An 18904-nucleotide genomic window follows, 5' to 3' on the forward strand; every position below is an offset into this window, starting at 1 on the left:
CTTCTCCCATTCCTTTCCTCTCATAGAGATCCACTCAAGTCCTAGTGATTCTCTGCAGCTTCCTCTGGGCCACCCTAGTGCCCAGAAATCCCTCCCTCCCCTGAATCCCCAAAGCACAAGAATTCTTGGCTCACTCCTGCTGATGACTGCACAGAGCTCATCTGGAGGCCACCAGTATGTATGTCCTGCTGGATATAGTACACATTTTTAAAAAGCATCCACCTAACTGGGGCTTGAGACGTATGCTTGTTTGTGACTCACTTTGCCTGGAATAAAATAGAGTCAAAAGAAATACAAGGTTGATAACTCTCAGGTAATACTTGGCAATTGATTTCAATAAGCCAGCATTCAATAAGTCAGCTAGAGATTGTTAAGTTTCTAGAGGTCCAGTTGTCTGGTCAGGGCTTAGAAGTCACACATCTGCTTTCTCCCAGGAGAAGCAGACAGAAACCCTGGGTTTGGAGCTGGAATACCTGGGTTCAGGTTCTGTGCAGCAGAGAATTTCTCCCTGAAAAGACATAGTCCTTCCTACTTGATTTAACTTCATAGTATTGTGGCAGGAAATAAATCATGAGAGTGGGCAAGAAAGCACCTTGGCCCGTGTGTGGTACCACAGGGAAGCAAGTTTGCCAGCTCCACAGCGGCTTTGCCTGTAGAGGCACCTTCCCCCAAGTCAGACAGTGCAAGGGACTTGCTCCCCATCAGCCTGGGTTGTAATGACGAGTTTCATCAAGTTACATTGCAGGCATTAAATCATGAATAATAACATTCCTAATGATGAGTACAACCAACTTTGAGTGCAAATTACACATCGGGCATTTTACCTCCATTGTCTCCTTCAATCTGCGCATCAACTCTGTGAACACTGTTCATAATATCTGCAATTTACAGATTAGGAACTGGAAGCTCAGAAAGACAAAGGAAATTGGCAAAATGGCCGTGGGAGGAGCTGGAATTAAAACACCAGTCTGTCTGGAACAAGAGCCATGAGCTTTTTACTTTGCTTTGGCCTCACCCTCTCATGGGAACAGAAAGGAACTGTCCGCCACAAGCATGAGATGACACACTGGTTAGAACATGGAGCTCTGGCGCCTGCAGCCTGGGCTCAAATCCTGGCTCTGTCACCCTCAGCTCTGAGACTCTGGGAAAGTGGCTTTAACTCTACCCTGAAGCCTCCTCTAAAGTTGAAATAATACTGTTGTTACCCAACTCCCGGGGTTGCTCTGAGAGGTACAGAGCAATACTGTTGTTACCCAACTCCCGGGGTTGCTCTACACGTACAGCCCGCATTCAATGCCAGGCACACAGGAAGTGCTACTTAAATGTTTATCCTCGTCTTCATTGTTGTATCTGTGCTGGGCACTGCTGAAAGAGCTTTGTAGGAATTAACTCCTCGATTCCACGCCGTGCCTGATGGATAAGGAGCTCACTGAGCACCTGCTTACTGGGCTTCCCATCCTTCCCCTCTCCCCGTGAGGTAGACACCACTGTAGATAAGGATTCACATTCCAGGGAGGGGCTGAGAAGTGGGATAGGTGCCAGGAGGGAGGCAGAGTCCATCCAGAGGACCCTCTGATGCACGGATGCCCCAGGGCAGAGCCGCCAGAGCTCCTGCTTGTCCGGGGAGCTGCCCAGCCCACTCCTTGTTGCTTTGCTTATTGGAGCTGCTCTGGGGAGGTTGCCTGAGGGATTCCTCCCAGGAAATGCCACAGGGTCCATTTCAACAAGGGCAACTTTCAACATTTCAACAAGGGCATCTTTGTGTGTGTGTTTGTGTGTATGTGTCTGAGTGTATGAGTCTATCTGTAGGTGTCTGGGTGTGTCTGTGTGTCTTTGAGTATGTGTCTATGTGTCCGTGACTGTGTGTGTTTGTGTCTTTCTGCGCTTATGTGAGTGTGTGTCTATGTGTGTGGGTATATATTTCTTTCTGTAGCTGGATGTTTCTGTGACTGTGTGTGTTTCTAAGTGTGGGTCTCCCTGTGTCTGTGAGTGTATGCCTGTGTTTTTTATGTGACCACGGGTATCTGTGTGTGTAACTGCGTAGCTCTGTGTGTGTCCCTATCTATGACTGTGTGTCTCCATCTGTGGCCATGTCTGTGCGTGTAAGTGTGTGTTTCCATCTGTGGCTGTGTGGCTGTGCATGTAAGCGTATGTCTCCGTCGGTATCTGTGTGTGTCCTTAACCCACTTAGACAAACTCCAGGCCCCCTGATGCTGCCTTGAAACAAAGCAAGGCTCCTGTGCTATGTGATTTCCAGCCAGTGGCTCACTCTGATCTCCAGGATTTTTGAAAGAGAGAGAGAATTCTAACTCCCAGGATCCTCTGAGAAGCAGTAGCATAAACTCCTTGATTGCGTGAGTGTGTCTTCATCTGTGGCTGTGTGTGTGGATATGTGTGCTTGGGCAGGGGCAGGTCCTGGCTCCAAAGCAACTACAGTGACTAACTGAGGTCAAGGCACCTCACCATGGTCGGAGGCCCCAGGAACAAAAAGCAGCGGTCAGCAATTGTGGTTTTGACCTGAACTACTTTTAAAGTTAAAAAAACAACAACCAGCGGAAACTCCTCGCCATTGAATAGCTAGGTCAGATTTAGATAAAGCCAGAGCCCAGGGCTACGGACCTACAGGCATGCCTGAGCGGACTGAGAAGACCTGATCCCTTTACATCCTGTGGGGTCCCATGAATGTCACTGCACTAACCACAGTGCAGCCACAGCTCCCGCTGTGCAGAGGACACGCTCCTTCACCTACCTGGCCTCGTGCATCTTTGCAGCAACCCTGTAAAGTACGGTTGATTGTTCTCATCACAGATGGTCACTTGCCCAAGCCCACTTCACCAGGGAGTGACACAGTTGGGGTTCAAACCGAGCCCTTCTGGCCCGATCCCATGTTCTCTGCACACCTCTGCATAGCAACTCCCCTCCTGCCCCTGAGTGCTTTGTCTTAATGAAGTGCTTTCAAATGAAGGCCGAGTCAACCGTTGGCTTGCTTACACACCAATTTTCCATGGTGAAAAAGGTTTCCTTCCGAAAGATCAATTTAAACAACATACTTTCAGAGAAAGAAAAGTTCTGTAAGCCATCTTGCAATATCAGTGTGACCCATGCCTTTATGCCTTTAACCACTTCCTCACCATGTCAGGATCCCTGGCTTTTTATAGCCGAAGAAAATACTGAAAACGTCAAAGAGGGCCCCATCCTGACATTCACATCTCCTCTCTGCCTGCCTGTGGGCCCTTCTGCAGTTTGCTCTTCAGAACACGGAGTTTTGAGCTTGAATATTTTGAGTGTGTGTGTGTGTGTGTTCTTTCTTTCTTTTTTAATTTAAAGTACACCCAGTGGTTCTCAGAAAAGCTGCCCTGCTCACTGTTGGAAAAATAAACCTGAGGGCACAAGAACTCAACAATAGGCTAAATCATATTGACCCTTGTTCCTTGAGTCATTGAATTCCAGGCCTCGGCCTGGCTGAGTAGTTTACTTTTATTGCTGCTGCTTATCACAGGATCCTGGGAGTTAGGATTCTCTCTCTTGTAAAAACGCTGGAGAGCAGAGTGAGCCACTGGCTGGAGATCACGTAGCACATGAGCCTTGCTTTGTTTTAAAGCAGGACCAGGAGACTCTGAGTTTGTCTAAGCGGTTAAGGACAGAAAACCACGTATATCTCCCAGCCCTTTCTGGAGTCGATGGACCTAGTTGCCAGGCCTGTTCTGAGAACCCCAGAGCCATTACAAAAGTTCCTCTGACACCAGGTCTCACAGTGGCCATGTCCAGGATCCCCCAGTTTCACGCACTTGTGTTTTTCCTTGCCGCTGGCTGAGATTCTGACTGTCCGGCCTTGCCTCTGACCCTAGCCAAATGCCCCTTCTTGAGCTTGACAATAAACAGAGATCATTGTAACAACAGTGCCACCACCTTTCGTCAGGAACCTACCAGGTGTATGAAAGGGCCACTGGGGTCAGATCCCAGCCCTGCCTCCTATTTAATTGTTAAATGGGACAGTAAGAGCAACCGACTTACACAATTGCTGTGAGGATCCAACGAGTTGAAATAGGGAACCTCTTGAGTGAGAGTGAGTTTGTCGAAGCCCTCAATCCACAGTGGTTGCTATTATTTCCATCAGTGGCAGTAGCAGCGGTAAGAGCAGTGGCACTGATATTGCCACCACTGCCTCCCCTGGTTATCCATGTCTCTTCAGTGGGCAGCCAGTGTCTGAGCTACGGGGTGCCCCATGGAAGATGTGCCCTGGAACTGCACACTGGTCAGGACCCCACTCAGCTCGTTTGTTCCTCCCGGGGCAGATGACCCAATTCTACCAATAGTCCAGGCAGAGATGAACTTCCTGGAACCCAGCTTCTACCACTTACATTATTAGAAAGAAGAAACCTGTCTTTTTTTTTTTTTTTTTTTTTTTTTTGACAGAGTCTCACTCTGTCGCCCAGGCTGGAGTGCAGTGGCGCCATCTCAGTTCACTGCAAGCTCCGCCTCCTGGGTTCATACCATTCTCCTACTTCAGCGTCCCAAGTAGCTGGGACTACAGGCGCCGCCACCATGCCCAACTGATTTTTTGTATTTTTAGTAGAGATGGAGTTTCACCGTGTTAGCCAGGATGATCTCAATCTCCTGACCTCATGATCCGCCCACCTTGTCCTCCCAAAGTGAGAAACCTGTCATTTTAGCAGAGAGTACCCTGACTTTGATGAAGCAGTTTACCCTTACAAAGACTGTGTTTTCATCACCTCCTAGGTGGGCTTCCATTTTAAAGTCCAGCTCCATCTTAATGGAGTCAGTAAAGCTTGCTAGTTAATGAGCCCCCAGGAGGGGCTGGTGGGAGATGGTTCTTTCTTTGCAGAGTTCTCTTCCCAGAGGACTTTGCTGATCTCCAGTCCTCTTAAAGAACCATCAGCCCTTTGCCTCTTTATACAAATTCATCTGCACAGCCAACCTGCACAAGGTTGCCTTGTGCAGCACCCTCACTTCACAGGCTAGGAAACTGAGGCCTAGAGAGACACCTGTTCAATATCACACTGCATGCTGATATGCCATTGACCAGTCCTGACCTCCCCACTGTGTGCATCCCCAGAATGGGTCCTGGGACCCCCAAGCTTGGAGGAAGGATGCAGAACCCTGATGTGGCACTAAGGGCTCCAGGTGAGCAGGGACAGGAGATGATCTGGACCATCAGCCCTGAGCCTGCTTTCTCTTCCAGGGAGGCTCCGCACTCTCCCCAGCCGCCATCATCAGCCACGAGAGGGCTCAGCAGCAGGCAGTTGCTTTGGCAAAGGAGGTCAGCTGCCCTGTGTCATCCAGCCAAGAAGTGGTGTCCTGCCTCCGCCAAAAGCCTGCCAATATCCTCAATGACGCCCAGACCAAGGTGAGCACTCAAGTACAAGTTGGAAAGAGACATTCTCTAGTCCTTTACAAATAGAAAATGAAGACCTAGAAAGGAAGTGTGACCCACCCCAGCCATACCACACATGAGGCTGATGACCAGCTGGAGCTGGAACTCACATTCCCTAACCCCCAGAGCCGTGCATGCGCCACAGCCTGCAACAGTCTAAACATGGTTACTGAGGGTAGACAGATGCCTCTGCAATTTGTCTTTCTTATTTATAACCTGGGAATAGTTATACAGACCTTATAGAGTAGGAGGAGAGAATGAAGTAACACATGTGAAGGGTTTGGCCTCATGCCAGGACCATGGTGGGCAGGCGACCAAACCCTTGACAGGTCACAGCTACATGTATTGAGCATTGCAGACATGGCTTCACAGATGGCAGTGTATTTGAGTCACTTCATACCCTTATATGGGATAGCTGTGTGTTCCCTTTCTAGCATGCAAAGTTCTTGCTTGCAGACCAAATCTCTGGCTGGCCCTCACGTTAATGAAGGGGACACTAGCAGGAATAATTGTTGTCATTGCAATTGATGGTCTGATTGCCTTAGCAATGAGTCTGGACTCACAGAATGGGAGCAGGTCTTATCCTCAGCTCCCCTCAGTGTAGGCTAGTTTGATCATAACTGGAGCTGGTGAATTTCACCTGTCAGAGTCACTGCCTCCTCTTCAACCACTGTCTCCTCCTGACTTCCTCACCCACCTACAGGCTCAGGCTTTCCCATCCCTAGCTGGGGATCTGCTATTACCTCTGGGATGCTCCCCTGGAGACTATCATTGCTGAGAGTGAGATTCATTCACCTTCCAGCCCCTGACTTTGTCACATGGTGTCCTGCCTGCCAGTTGTCCTGGTCATTTTCTCCCAGTAGAGTCCCAGATGTATAACCAGCATTGGCATTCAGTATGGTTAAGACCTCTTTATGCAAAGCAATGCAACTGATTATTCCAGGACAACTGATTATTGTTGTATCCAATGTAGCTCCTGGCCGTGAGTGGCCCTTTCCACTACTGGGGTCCTGTGATCGATGGCCAGTTCCTCCGTGAGCCTCCAGCCAGAGCACTGAAGAGGTCTTTACGGGCAGAGGTCGATCTGCTCATCGGGAGTTCTCAGGACGACGGGCTCATCAACAGAGCAAAGGCTGTGAAGGTAGGCAGGGAGAGGGCCTCGGATGTCTCCAGCCAGGCATTTCCTAAGGGCTCTGGACCTCAATGTCTGACTTGATCAAGAGATATTGACCAATTGCTGAATAACTACTGTGTGCAATGCTTACGTGAGTTTAGGAAGTAGTAATGGGGGGATTCAGAAATTAGACACTTGCGGGATAGTGAGCAACACAGGCACATCCACAAATTACAGCTGTGAATAAATCACTGGGGAAAACTGGAGCTGACCCAGAAGCTCTGCAGCTCAGGGCTGCAAGTTAGAATACCCATGTTCTGGGCCATGCCACCCGTATTTCATGGAGGATGCTTGTTGTCCTGAGAACTGAGAGACAATGAGGCGGGGGGATGAAGGGACTCTTGTTAAATCATCACCCTTTCCCAATCCTGAAAAAGACACTGAAGCACCAGCCTTCCAAGTTAAATTTCTTAGTAAAGAGAGCATGCACCATGCACCTGGCAAACACGCAGCTTTGTGCAGCTTGCTGGAGGCACAGCAAAGTGGGAGTGAGCTGTGAGGTCTGCATTCTGCTTGAATGCACAGTTCCTGCTCTCACCAGCAGTCACAGTCACTCACTAGGATGTGGCTAACCCTGGAAGAGACCGAGCACATGCTCCTCTGCCCACCCCACCCTGCCTTGGACAAGCTACTCTTGGCCAAAGCCTTGTAGGTGGTCAAGCCTGAGGAGGGGAAGCCCAGTGTGCATAAAGCACAGAGAGAGGACAACTCTGGGTGTAGGTGGAGTGCACCTTTCCCTACACATGTACAATGTGGGTCTCTGTTGGCTCTGTTGAGTATAAGGTAGTCTAATCGGGATTTTATTAAATCATGATCGCAACTTAACAGGATCCTGAGTTCCTTTGGATAATCCTATTTCCTTTGGGTAATATATTTCACCTTGGGGACTCTATCCTACAGCAATAAAAGCTCTAGTTTTACATGATATATATACAAGAGTATCGCATTGCATTGTTTATTGATTGATTGTGGCATTGATTTTTGTGGCAAAAAATTGGAAGCAACTCAAGTATCCATTAATAGGGAAATGGTTGACTAAATTAAGATACAAACAAGCTATTAAATATTATGCAGATGTTGTAAAGAATGAGCTAGATTTATCTCTACTGACTTAAGGGAAGCCTGTGACACATTGTAAAATGACAAAAAAATATGTAGAGGAATATGAAATTAAGATAGCATTCATATTTTTAAAAACCCACCTGTATGTATCTTTATATTTGGAAATGTGTGTATTTGTATGTTTTTCTGCATAGAAGGATAACACAGTGAAAAGATTCACAACATGCAGTTAACATTTCTCCTCTGGAGAAAGAGTATTATGAATTATTACTATTATTACTATTGCTGTATATATACACACATGCATAATATGTTACATATGATATATATTTATGTGTGCATGTGTATGTAGAGAGAGAGAGAAAGAAGCAGGGTTGGTGAGGTTTGCATATGAAGTTGATTTCTGAAGGTTCCTATCTGGAAGGCGGGTGTGGCATGTGAGCAGTGATAGAGTTCTTTCTGAGGGTGTATGTGTGAGTGTGTGTGTGTGTTGCAAGGGGGTGGTGTCAAGTAAAACTTAGTCACCCTCAGCTTTCATCTAACTAACTCACAGCCAGGGAGAAATACCTTTTATACCTGAACCATTTCACCATTTTTTCTGCCAAGCACTCATATGCAGTATAGCCTTTACCCTGAGGGGCTGAGACTTTATTATTGGACAAGACAACCATTCAGGAATCACTGAAAATGTGCCACTCTCCTCCACTGCCTCAGAGTTTGTAGTCTCTAAAACAGGGATCTTCAAGTTGCTTCTGATCAAGCTCCTCATCAGTTAAGAAATAGTAAGTTTAGTTATTTAAGTATAAATTATATACATGTGTATTCCTGTACTAATACACTGAATTATTATAAATGCTTTATTGAATCAAAAGAATGTTAAAGCAAGAGAAAGAAATGGAAGTTCTAATCTTAGTATTCCTTTGCTGCCCTAAACACTCCTTGCCCTGGAGACAGTACTCTGAGGCATGAGCAGACGGGGATGGAGCTGGCCATTGACCAGGGACTCTTTCCCACTCACCTCTTTATTTGATACCCTCATACAAGGAATGCACAGTCTCTGTGCAGAAGACATTGTTTCCTCACAGCTCTGGTTCTTTGGTCCATGTGCTGAAAACTTTTCATGGCCATCTTCGACTTTTGAAAGAGAGGAAGAACTACTTTTATATTCCCAGGAATCTTGGGATCAGTTTAGAAAGGGCTGATGGACTTAGGGAGGAGAGAGGCCCTGTGGTTAGTTCCCAGACCTCTCCCAATGCAGTGGAAATGCCATCCATCAGGGAGGGTGAGGGGGTGGTTCTTATTGGCAGATCTGGGGCCATGGTGTTCAGAGGGTAGCTCAGGCTCATGTTTTCTGATTATACCCTTTCACTGTGAGAGAGATAACTGGGGGCTCATGGCTGCCTTGGGCTTCCCTGGTTCAAGCACAGTCCCAGGAGTGTCTGGAAGTTTCCTAATTTTGTCCTGAATTCCTTAACCAGTCCAGCCAGGGACCTTAATCCAGAGGACTGGGATCTCTACTCAAGGATGCGTTTGCATTCTTCTCATTGAGTTTCCCTCTAAGGTTTTTAAGGAAAACTTACTTTGCTCACTCGCAAAGAAAGATGGGGCCACCAGCAGGAGGCTTACTGCCAAACAGGGCCCTGACTGGAGAAGTCAGCACTGAAGTAGGGTACCCCCAAATAGAGAAACCTCTCTAAGGGCACAGCAGAGCAGCTCCTAGCCCTGCTCCATGGCGGTCATCCCAGATACCAACCACAGGGCAGTGTTCCCCTAGCACATTTGTTCATTGGTTAGACAGTTCCTTTCGGACTTCACTTTTTCATTCATTCCCTTGGGACATGCGTTAGTGAAGCCACTGAGCAATTTTGTGAGCCTGTATCCTACCAAGAACTCATCTAGGTGCTGATTGGTGAGGAGGACTGCCTGCAGGAGGAGAGTCGTGACAGTGGGACTGGAAGCCAGCTCACAGCTCAGTGACACTGCATGTGGTCATCTCCTAAACATGTGTCTGCACCCAGATTTATTCCTCCTGGACTTTTCCTTTGAACTCTAAACTGGTTTAGCCAATGGCCCACTTGACATCTTCACTTACACATCTCATAGTGTCTCATCCATAACACACCCAAAGTGGACTGCCAATTCCACCTCTGCTCCCATCCCCAACCAGCATGTTCTTCTGTAGTCTTCACCGTCTCAGTAAACAACTTGGCAACTAAACAACTCATCCTTCTGTACTCAGGCTCAAAACCAAAAGTCATTCCTGACACTGCTCTCTCATATCCTACCAGCATTCTATCAGCAAATCCATTTGGCTGTATTTTCAAACTGTATCCCAAATCCAAGCCCCTCTCCCCTACCTCTTCTACTATCACCCTGATCCAGCCATTTTATTTGAGATATTTGTGGTAGCCCCCAACTGTCTCTCTGCACCTGCCTTGCCTCTTGTAATCTATGAGAAGCACAGTAGCCAGAGCAATCCCTTTATAAGTCAGACCATTTTACTCCTCTGCTCCAAGCCTTCTCTCCAGTGGCCTCCTCTCATGCAGAGGAAAAATCCAGTCTTCTGTTAACTGCCAGAGCCTATTTGATGTGACCCCTGTTAACTCTCTGACCTTAACTCCTGCTGTTCCCTCCTGGCTCACTGGTTTGTCTGTTTAGAGTTTCTCAAATAGGCTGAGCACATCCCACATCAGGGTCCTGGTATTTGCTGTTTTTTCTTCTTGAATGTTCTTCCCAGATAACTCACTGCCTTACTTCCTTCCAGGTCTGCTTATCAGAAAGACCTTGCTTGACCACTTGGATTCAGAGGGAAGCCATATCCCCAGCCTTCTCTATCCCTACATCCTGCACCCTACCCCAGCACTCAGACCTCCTGCCATATTATGTATTTGTCTATTGTCTTTCTTCCCCAACCAGAATGTTTGAAACTGCTATATCTCTGGTGCCTAGAAATGTGTCTAGTTCTGCTAGACATGTCGCACACAACAGGCACACAGTAAACATTCACTAGGATGAATGAATGAAATTATGAAGAACTGACTATGTGCTGGACCCTAACCCAGAAGTATTCAATGAAATAATCACCCTCAAAACTATTAGCCTATGAGGTGAGGATTATTATTGCTATTTTTCAGAGAGAAGCCAGAATTAAAACCCAGGTCTATCTGCCTCCAAAGTATCCTCTTCCCATGACAGCACTCTGGGAAAAGCCAGGCTTTCCTCCAAGAGCCTTCTGTCTACCATCAATGGTGTGCTGGCTACTGAAATGTACACAAACCCAGCTAGAATAAGGGCTTTCCAATTCTACCCACATTCTTTTTTTTCTATAGTCATTTATTGATTTATTTATAATTTTAAAATTTCAATAGCCTTGGGGGTTAGCCTAAGTGAAGTAACTCATGCTCTTACTTTACTTTATTTCAACTGTATGGCTGTGAGGTAGGGAACCATGAACCAGTATTTTACACCATTCTTTTTTCCTGGGAAAGAAAGGCTTAATGGGTTTACCAGATGTCTGTAGGTCAGTTAACTAGTCCTTTGGAAAGCCAAGTCTCCACTGCAGGCCTCTGACCCCAATTGCAGGGTGGGGGAGGGACGGGGGTGGCAGGTGGCGGGATCTACCCATGACTCTATCTGTGCTAAACACTAGATCAGGGATGCACTAGCACCACCTTATCCCTACCATATGCAAGCATCACCCAGAGAGATCCTCAGGATTCTGCCCCACACAGCAGTGCAAGAGGGCACAGTGGACAACCAAGTGGAAACTGAGCTACGAGCTATGGTCCCACCCTTCCAACAATGAGGAAACTCCTTCTGGACTTCAACCCAATGTGCCTTTGCATTGCCCTCCCTTATCTCAGCCCACTCCCAACCTGAATTTAGAGTTAGACTTGTGCATTTCTCTGTTTCCCCCAAGAAGGCTCCATGGCACTTGGGTCCAACCACTGTCAGCCAAGGAGACCTGAAGATGGCAGGTTCTGGAGGACCTCAATCTCAGCCATGCCTTTTACTCCACCCTTTGTCCTTTGATACCCACCCAGTCCCTCCTGCCCCATCTGGGGCTGAGAAACAGGACATATCAATTGCAGCAAACTGCCACATCCACATAAACAGGGTGTTCAGCATGTTTTTGTAACACCAGCACCTGTTTGTTTAGTCATGCTGGGCCAGGTGTTTCAGCACAAAATACAAATTGAATTCCTCCCCTCAGAAGGGCTTGCAGTCAGATAACAGACAAGGCAAATAACTGAAACACCATTGATACATACTATATGGAGAGATGGACGTCTGTTCCAAGACCTCAGGAGGTAGGGATCAGGTGCCGTTGGGCCCCATAGCAGCACTGTCAGCTGGAGTGACACAACGGTCAGGAACTGACCAGGACCCTGCTCCCTCGGTCATCTGTCAACAAAGCAGGGAGAGTGTCCTGGGTGTCCTTGGATTGCAATCATGAGCCTCCAAGTTACCCAGAGTCCGACCCTTAGTTTCCCTAACTGTAAAGTTAGGAGATGGTTAGTAAATATCCTCATAAAGATGTCCAAGAATTCAAATATACACCAATATCTGGAAAATAGTTTGACTTCAATAAATGTTCTTTTTTTTCACTTAATTTTTTAATTTTAATATTAAGATTGTGTCCCAAGCTGTTATCCCTTCTTCAGATAATTATACACAGAAAACAGGAATACAGAGAATGTCCAATCTCTGAACCACCTCAGCTGACCTGAAACCGATTTTCCAAATTGTAGTAAACACAAATGCATGCTCTCTACTCATGCCAAAGCTGCATAAGTATCAGCTGGATCCCAGTTCACAAACACATGCAGTGCAGCTTCCCAGGGAAGTCACAGTGGGACGGGAGTGGAGCCTCTTACCCCAAGTCCTGCCCCCTGGAGCCACCCACCACCTCAGCAGAGACCCACCCATTTCCTTCAGACCAAAGACAGAGGGTGGGTACGGGATCCGTCAAGTCCCTCTGAAGACCCTCCCCCACATACCACCCAAAGCCACCTATGGCCCACCCAGGGAGTCCTAATGACACCCAGCAAAGTTAGCAACCTACCGGTGGAGCATCAGGGCTGCCTGAGATGTTCTCCATTCGCGGCAAATGATCTTATTTTCTGAAGTAGCAGCTTTCTATTGAAATTCTTCATCGGGTGCTGTCATGAGGAATTTCCCCCCCTTTTCTCTTTCTTTCTAACTGGTGAAATTGACAGTCTGCCTACATTAACCAGGCATTCATTTGCATGATCAAAAGCAGATTTGTTCCAAGATGCAATGTTCTGCCTTCCCTTCCAAGCACAGGCATCTCCAAGGAAGGCGAGAAAAATCAGAAACAGAGCGCCTCCGCTGTGCCCCTGAGCTTGGCCAGGAGTCGGCCTCGTCTGGGAGCAGGTGGAGTGGGGGCCCTGTGAGGAGCAGTGGGGGGAGGGCAGCCCATGTGGGAGTTGGAAAGCAGCACCTGGCAGCCTAAGGCGCTGGCACAAGCCCCAGCACAGGAATATCCAGCCTTTGGTGACAGATTATAGTAAGAGGAGCATGCAGGAGTTTCCAGTGTGTGTGTGATTTCCTGAAAGGAGGCACTGCTGCCTTAAATTCCCAGCACTCAGGGATGGGAGGGTGTTAGGGTCTGAACCCAGGGCATCGCGGGGACCTGGATTCAGAAAAATGGGTCACAATTCTTAGCTTTAGCCACATGATGTAGGAGAGTTGCTGAACTGGTCTGAGCTGCAGTTTTTTAGCCTTCGAATGGACACAGTGAGACCCAGCCTGTCTGTCTCTTGCAGTGTTATAAGAAGTGAAAGAGGTATCTCCCAACACCCAGAGAGCCCTGTAGGTCTCATGGCTCTAGGCTGCCTTCGCACACTGTAAACCCTCCACCCTGGAGCCGTAACCTCACATTACCCCTCACAGCTGACGCTTACATGCCACCTTGTCTGATTCTCCTCAGGGACCCTGTGAGCTGGGATTACGGTTCAGAGAAAGCTGAGGATCAGAAGGATTGACTTGTACCCCCCAAAATAATAAAATATTGTATTTCATGACTGCATTGGTATAAAGAAGAATGTAAACCAGGCTAGATTCATTATTATACTTTCATTATTATTATGTTTTTTTCTTCTGATTTTAAAAGAAATTAGAAGGAAAATACTTCTGTGAGTTCCTAAAAGTGCAGTGAGTCCTTGCCCCTGAGCCAGCTGTCCTTGATGGAGAAGTAAGCCCTTGTCCCTTAACACCATAAAGAGCAGTGAAGTCAGGAGTCATTCAAGCATTAATCCATGCAACATCTCTCCAACACAGATTTATTCAGAGGCTCCTGTGTGCTGGACTCTCTCTAGGCTTTAGAGGGAACAGTTGTAATCCAAACAGATAAAGCCTCTGACTCGGAGAGTTCATGTTCTCATGAAAGGACACAGACGATGTAAGTAAATAAAGAATTTCAGATCTTAGAAGTGCCCTGAAGAACACTGAAGTGGGGCCATTGTAGAGGAGGTGATGGAATGGGGAAAATACTTTAGGGGCAGTCAGGGAAGGCTTTTCAGAGGAGGGGACTTCTGGACTGAGGCCTGAGCAATGGGGAGCCAGCGATGGGGATCAAGGTACAGAGCAAGTGCAAAGGCCCTGGGGCAGGAGTGGTCCTGGCTGTTTGGGGGTCACAGGGAGGTCAGTGCTAGGAGACCCAGTGGCCAGTGGAGGGACTGGGAAGAGAGGAAGTCAGAGGGATGAAGATGACCAGTTATGAGATCTTGCAGGCCATCAGAAAAGTGACTTTATTCTCTTTGCAGTGGGCAGTTACTGGAATGTTTCAAGCTAATAATAGAAGGTGATTATATTGATTCACTTGTTTAAAAAGGGACATTTCTGGCAGTTATATGGAAAATTGACTATGGAGATGTGACACAGGAAGTAGAGATCAGATTGGGATCTGTTGTGGAGATCCAGGGGTTGAGCTAGTAACTTAAATTAGGGTTGCAGACATGGTCACAGTTAGAAATGATCAGATTTGGGATGTATCTTGAGTTGGCAGCTGACTATATGAGTTGGGAGTTCAGTAGAGAGGTCAGGGCTATAGATACAGATTTGGAAGAAAACCAAGAAAATGCGATTATCACAAAAGCCAAGAAAAGAAAGCATTTCCAAAAGGAAGCAAAGGTCAAATGTCACAGAGTCAAGAGAGATGAGGGCAGAGATTCGCCTCTTGTAGGTCATGGGAGACTTTGATGAGGGCCATTTCAGTGGAGTGACGGGAAGGAAAGGCTGATTGAAATAGGCTGGGGGAAGAGGGGAGGTGAGGACATGCTCACATTGCTTCCCAAACCCACCCTCTCTCCACTGAATGATGCTCTCCACTGGATGCAAACAGTCACCCACGATTTGCAGAGCACTTTGCTCATTTAGCAGCTGTCCCCACTGACTTCACCAAGCTCTGCTGCATGGCAGGAATTGTGTCATGTCCATTTGGAATCCTTAGCTCCTGTCCAGCACTAGGTTAGTCTTCAATTCACGTCCCTCAAGTGAACAAAGGAGTGTTGTGTCTCCATCTGACTCAGAGCTCTAGAGGAGTCTGGGGCATTTATTTATTCATTCACTCATCCATTCGCATAGTCTTGCAAGAAGCAGGTGAACTCTGGTAGGCTTCCTACTTTTCCGATCGGGATTCTGCTCTGTGTCTCCTTCTTCCCAAATCTGTGATGTTACAACCATTTTTCAAAAGTTGGAGCATAATCAATGAGCAAAAATTGACTACAGGCTGTCTGTGTAAAAAGTTTTCCTCCCCTAAGCCCCTACCAAGAGCAGCATCTCTGCTTCTGCCCCAGTGTGGTGGAGGAGATGTGTTGTGAACTAGGACAGCAGCAGGGGTGGACTGGAGGTGGGGGCAGGTGGCACTCAGGAGGAAGATCATAGGAACAGGTTACAGCAAAATGTAGGGGAAGAGGGGAATGATTGTAGGAGCAATCAGGAAATACCTGCGTTTCATTCAGGTAATTGAAGGCTAGTCTTAGTCACTAAGGATAGGGAAATAGGGGGAGAAGAAGGTTCTAGAGGTGAGTAAGAACACATACGGATGACAAAGTTAAATTGTGCCTAGGTTGAGTTTGAGGGGCCTGAGAGATTTCCAGGTGATGTGAGGCATTTGGATATGAAGGTGTGAGGTTCAAGCTGGAGAGAGACTTGGGAATCATTAGCTTAACTGGTCATTCTTGAAGCAAGGAGAGGAAATGGCCCCACCCCACAAGCTTTTGTGGACAGAAGGGGAGGAAAAGGGGACAGAAGTGGCAGCTGGGAGCCTCAGCTTTCAAAAGTAGGCAGATACAGCAGAAGGGGGTTCCAGAAATTAGTCTGGGGCAGAGCCAACTAGGAGGAGGAGATGGAGAGGTGGGGGAATAGGGCATCTGCTGGTGGATCTCTGCAAGGCCAACAGTGACCTTGCTGGAGATTGGGGCAGCCAGACGGCCATATGGTAAAGAGGCTGTAGGACAGTTGGAGCCCACCATGTAGACATAGTTTTGGAGTGCACATCTGACTGAGAGCACCTGGATGAAGCGGATGGAGGAGACCCTCCTGTTGGGGACCTCCAGGCAGGCACGTTAGCTCTAGGTGGGGGTGGGACTCATGACGAGCTGCACACTGAAGGTCCGAAAGAGCCAGGGGAAGGTTTGCCCAGCGAGGGGCTCCAGGGCTGTGGGCAGCAAAGGCTGAGCCTCAGAGAGAAGGAGGGCCCTCAGTCCAAGAGAAGGATGGGCCATTCCCTGAGGAGAGGGCAGTGTGGCCTGCACAGTGCGCTGGCCTTGGGGTTTGCAGTAGGAGACAGAGCCAGGGGAAGCAGTGCTGAGGGGCCAGTCGGCTCTTTACTGAGGCCCTGCAGTGCCTGGGGCCAAGGCAAGGATACCTGGCCTGGCCTGCTCTGTGCTCCGTGCTCTCTGGCAGATCACATTTGCAAACCAGAATGGGGGAGCCCCTCTCCCGGGCCCCGCCTGAAGCAAAAAAGCAAAAGGTAGGGTGAGGCTCTCCCAGCCACCCAGCCCTCTGTTCTTTCTGGCTTCTCCCCTGCTCCTCTGCCCTCATCACTCCATTGACCCCGCGGACCTCACTGCTCCCCCTCACCCAGCTGTCCGCGTGTCTGAACCCCACCCTCTCCAGTCTGGACTCAACCATCCTCCATGCTGCCTAACCCAGCTCCCCAGGGCACAACTGGGACCCTCACCAGCCAGCACCCCCCGCCCTGTCCCCTTTCTGGCTGCCTGCTCTATGTGCTAATCTTGCTCCTTATGGCCCCAGGACAGTCCATGTAACATAGATGTTCTGTCTCACAGAAGTAGAAGCCCCATGCAGGCAGAGAACAGCCCAATTGTCCACTGATGTGTCCCAAACGCCGGGAGCTGCTCCTGGCACACTCAGGCACACCAAGGACAGTTGTCCAAGGGACAGTAAGATGAACAACAAGGGCCTGCAGCCATGTGTTCTCATCATGTCTCTCAGACACCACTCGGCGTGAACATAAGGACGTTTCTCAACTGTCTTGCTGATTTTCTTTTTAATCATTTACTACCTAGAGGGGAGAGATAAGTCATATTTATTGTGTCCCATGTGTCAGCCTCTTTATAATCATTAATGCATTTCATTCTAACATCAACCCCATTTTATTGACCCAAAATGAAGGCACAAACAGGCATATCCACTGAATACGTTTGTTCATTGGAGGTGAGTCATCTGACGCACAGAACAGAGCTAGATTTGAACCTGAGTCTCTCAAATGCCAAATTTCACATTCAATCCACTGGGCCCCAAGACATTCAGGTTGATGCTGAGGCCCTGCTCAGTCCCTCAGCGTTTCCAAGGGGCTCTTCCTTTTCATTAGAATGTGTTCATGGCAGTCCTTCAAAAGCACACAGCAAGGACTGGCCAGTTCATGACAGCCCTTTGTGTAATTCCTGCCTGTAACAAATCTACGGTCTAAGGCAGACCCCGCCTGTAATTACAGCTTGTGGAAGTCAGCACATGCAGTCACACGGTGGCCCCCACTCCCGCCTGCTGACTCTCTAATTAAACTGGCAATGGCATCTGTGCTCAGGGCCTTGCCAAGCATGAAGGAATGTGTGTCCCAGGTCTTGCTGAAAATGTGGCCCTTCACATTCCCTTGCAACCCAGTGGGACTTGGGAATTTATCTCCCACTATTTGGGAGACAACTTTTGGATCGTCTCTAAAATATTGACCAGTCAGCAAAGCTGCACCCAATTAGTGTCTCAGATCCCCAAAAATGTGGAACTCTAATCTCAGTCTCATGGGAGCATAAACTGGGCCCCATCCCTCCAGCTACCTGGCTGTGAAGCTGTTCTAGACCATTTTATGCAAGAGGGACTTCTTTTTGCAATGCCCAGGGCTTGGTGTCCTAGTACTCCTAAAAGATCGTCTTAGAAGGAGTTTCCGCAGAACCCATGAAGGAGACCCCATCCTTGATTGGGGACACTCCTTTTTCTTTTCTTTTCTTTTTTCTTTCCTTCCTTCCTTCCTTCCTTCCTTCCTTCCTTCCTTCCTTCCTTCCTTCCTTCCTTCCTTCCTTCCTTCCTTCCTTCCTTTCTTTTTCTCTCTCTCCCTCTCTCTCTTTTTCTTTCTTTCTCTCTTTCTTTCTTTTTTGAGGGAGTCTCGCTCTGTTGCCCAGGTTAGAGTGCAAGCTCCGCCTCCCGGGTTCACGCCTTTCTCCTGCCTCAGCCTCCCGCGTAGCTGGGACTACAGGCGTGTGCCACCACATCTGGCTTTGTGTGTGTGTGTGTGTGTTTTTGTAGTAGAGATGGGGTTTCACCGTGTTAGCCAGGATGGTCTTGATCTCCTGACCTCGTGATCTGCCTGCCTCGGCCTCCCAAAGTGCTGGGATTACAGGTGTGAGCCACTGCGTCCGGCTCGGGGGCCACTCCTTTTTCTAGCAGGGATTTGGAAAAGGGGTTCCAAGTGTTTGGACTCAAGCCCAGTGGGGACAAAGCTCAGCTCAGGCCTCTCTACGACATGGGCTTTCCCTGACCTGTCTGAATTGGGCTCAAGGCTGAGTCTACAAATATCTAACAACAATGACAGTAGACACAGTGCTAAGCCCTTTATAGGTTTCATCTCATCTAACTTCATGACAGTTTTATGATGAGGGTAATTTGTTGTGCCCATTTTACAGATGAAGAAATAGACATAGAGCAATTTTATGACTTTCCCAAGTTCATACAGCTACGAAGTCGCACGGTTAGCCTCCAAGACCAGACCTTTCCAACTCTGGGATTTGAAA

At 48.0% G+C, this 18904-nt stretch overlaps 2 protein-coding genes across 2 annotated transcripts in view; one reads left to right on the forward strand and one right to left on the reverse strand.

Moving 5' to 3' along the window:
• The window catches only part of SLA (Src like adaptor), a 65699-nt gene extending 52880 nt beyond the window's left edge, over positions 1–12819 (reverse strand). Inside the window, exons 1-2 of the mRNA XM_038000106.2 lie at positions 12697–12819; positions 11903–12035 (exon numbers count right to left, since the gene is read on the reverse strand). The gene's annotated coding sequence lies outside the window, so the exon portion shown is untranslated. The remainder of the gene's footprint in view (positions 1–11902; positions 12036–12696) is intronic.
• Positions 1–18904, forward strand: part of TG (thyroglobulin) — a 273399-nt gene that overhangs the window by 225431 nt on the left and 29064 nt on the right. Inside the window, exons 42-43 of the mRNA XM_008001584.3 lie at positions 5204–5368; positions 6369–6536. Of these exons, the coding sequence (XP_007999775.3) occupies positions 5204–5368; positions 6369–6536 (333 nt within the window). The remainder of the gene's footprint in view (positions 1–5203; positions 5369–6368; positions 6537–18904) is intronic.

The sequence above is a fragment of the Chlorocebus sabaeus genome, chromosome 8 (assembly GCF_047675955.1).
Source record: "Chlorocebus sabaeus isolate Y175 chromosome 8, mChlSab1.0.hap1, whole genome shotgun sequence".
Classification (NCBI taxonomy): domain Eukaryota; kingdom Metazoa; phylum Chordata; class Mammalia; order Primates; family Cercopithecidae; genus Chlorocebus; species Chlorocebus sabaeus.